Consider the following 2344-nt stretch of genomic DNA (forward strand, 5'->3'; position numbering starts at 1 on the left):
AGGAATGCCAAGGCGATGAGAAACACAGCCTCCTTTGCCAAGTGGTAGCAGATGTTCAGCTTCAGCAGAGGAGGATCGAGGCACACAGAGCCTCACACATTTATGTGCTGATTTTGGGTGCATGCAATTGCCTCTTCCATAAATTTCCTGATTTATGAGGGTTTCCAGTGTGTGCTGCTAAGGACAGAAGGGCACCATCTCCTGTCTGGGATGCAGATCAGAACTGGGTTGCGTGAGATGTGCTGTATAAATGAGACTTCTCTGGGACCTGAAGCGGGAGGGAGTGCTGCCACCTCCTCTGCTGTCAGGACTCTCCCTGTGTTCAGTCACCATCTGGAAATGCCCCTGGAAATTCAAGCCCTTGCTGAAGCTTGGCTTCTGCTGGGGCAGGGGACCACAGCCAGCGTTTCTGCTGTGTGCCATCTGGTGCCATCATGAAAGGTTTACATCATAGAATCATAGAACCGTTTAGGTTGGAAAAGCCCTTTAAGCTCATCAAGCCCAACTGTTCCCCTAACCCTGCCATCCCACCACTAAACCTTGTCCTCAAGCACCTCGTCTACCTGGCTTTTAAATACCCCCAGGGATGGGGACTCGACTCGGTTGGGCTTGGTGATCTTAAAGGGCTTTTCCAACCTCAACAATTCTGTGATTCTATGATCTTCTCGCCATCCATAGGAGATAGCCATCCATAGGAGATAGACTTGGTGGACCACACGGGCTCTGTCCCCTCCAGGCACGCGTTGGCAGGTGTCCTCCACACTGACTCACACCTTTGTTTCCTATTCCAGGTACAATCCGGAGTGTGCCCTCTCCCAGGTACAGCCACTGGAGCCCTGGGGCAATACTGTTTATGGCTACGCCACGTAAGTGCACTTTGCCATGCCAACACTGTGACACAGCACCAAATGCTGGCGCAACCATATCTCCTCGCATCCCTTCATGCCTGTTGGCTTTGGAGGCTTGAGAGAGCTTTGCTCATATTGCCTCTGGCTCTCACCCTCCATCTCTAGCGTTTCCCATTCAGGCACTTGTTTTCTTCCTTCTGACATCACTAGTGGCAGCCTGTGCACACATTACAGATTATGCATGAAGGTGTCATCAGCACCTGTAATCTGTCCTTCTATGCCTCAGCCTGATTCCCAAGGCATGTGTGCCACAAACATGTCACCTGAAGCCTCCTGAGATGAGGATGAGCCTTGCTTACTGCTCCAGTGCCAGTTCCGCTGGCTTTTCAACTGCTGTCAGCCACCCAGGCTGGCAAAAGAGGCTGTGATCTCCTCTCCTGTCCCCCTCCACCGCTTTTTCCCATCCCATGCCCTTTCCACCCTCTCCTGGGCCAAAACCAAGCACTTTGCGCCATTGCGTGAGGAGCTAACTCGGACACAGCCAACAGAGTCTGGATGGAGTCGGCAAGCCCTGAGTCACTCCCAGGGCTTTGTTCTGTTGCAGAAAGGTGAGGACAAGTCCTTACTCTTGCAGGAGCGAAGATGCAGAAGCCTATGAGTTGCAGGATGGGGAGTTCAGCTCTGGGATCTTCATGAAGTATCTGAAGAAACACATTCTGCAGGAGAAGAAGGTTACACACATGCTGGAGGATGTATTAGAAGGTAAGGGATGAGCTAGAAACCACTTGCTTCAGTAGCAGGGATGAGAAGAGATACTAGCAGAAACCAAGTGGCTCCACACCACGCGATCCCAGCCATCCAGCCATCCCTAAAAACCAAATTGCCGGCCATGCCCTGTGCAAGATGTTAGTAACCTGGCAGCAGTACTGAGATATTCGTGTATGGTGTGAAAGGCAGGACAATAAATAAGGAACCTGGAATGACCCTTGTGCCTCCAACATCTCTTTCCCAGACATCGGCCGGGATCCCTTGGTCACTGGGAAACAGGTGATGGAGATCAAACACACCCTGAAGGAAGCCCGGTCCCTGACGGACCCGATCTGTCCTTCGGGAGCAGCTGCCGAGTGTTGGGGATGGAGCCATGGTGAGCCACGCAGGGTGCGGGAGGGCTGCCGGGTCAGGCGGAGGAGAGGGCTGGGGTTCCCGTGCCCCTCGGGGACACTGGTCTGCGGGGAGGTTTTGGTGGGACCCTCTGAGGAGCTGACCTCACTGGGCTTTTTCCTTCCAGAGCCGGTGAGAAAAATGGTGACCTTCCCGTGTGGGGTGCGGGTGGAGCTCCGCTTCCACCAGCTCTTCTCCAACCTGATGTACGTGTGTGCCAAGCTGCAGCCCCCCCCTGCCCACGTTGCTGACACCCGGCTCCTGCTCTGCCAGCCCACTGTGAGTCCTCTGGCAGAGGCGCTGGTCCCCTTCCCCTCAATTCCTGCCGGGCCCCT

General features: G+C 54.3%; 1 protein-coding gene across 1 annotated transcript in view; it reads left to right on the forward strand.

Annotated features, from left to right (window-relative positions):
- LOC104130682 (mucosa-associated lymphoid tissue lymphoma translocation protein 1) overlaps positions 1 to 2344 on the forward strand; it is a 39654-nt gene that overhangs the window by 29758 nt on the left and 7552 nt on the right. The window contains exons 9-12 of the mRNA XM_035899483.1: positions 792 to 866; positions 1483 to 1610; positions 1861 to 1992; positions 2137 to 2288. Of these exons, the coding sequence (XP_035755376.1) occupies positions 792 to 866; positions 1483 to 1610; positions 1861 to 1992; positions 2137 to 2288 (487 nt within the window). The remainder of the gene's footprint in view (positions 1 to 791; positions 867 to 1482; positions 1611 to 1860; positions 1993 to 2136; positions 2289 to 2344) is intronic.

This window comes from Egretta garzetta, unplaced genomic scaffold (assembly GCF_000687185.1).
Source record: "Egretta garzetta isolate BGI_Z169 unplaced genomic scaffold, ASM68718v1 scaffold287, whole genome shotgun sequence".
NCBI classification, from domain to species: Eukaryota; Metazoa; Chordata; class Aves; order Pelecaniformes; family Ardeidae; genus Egretta; species Egretta garzetta.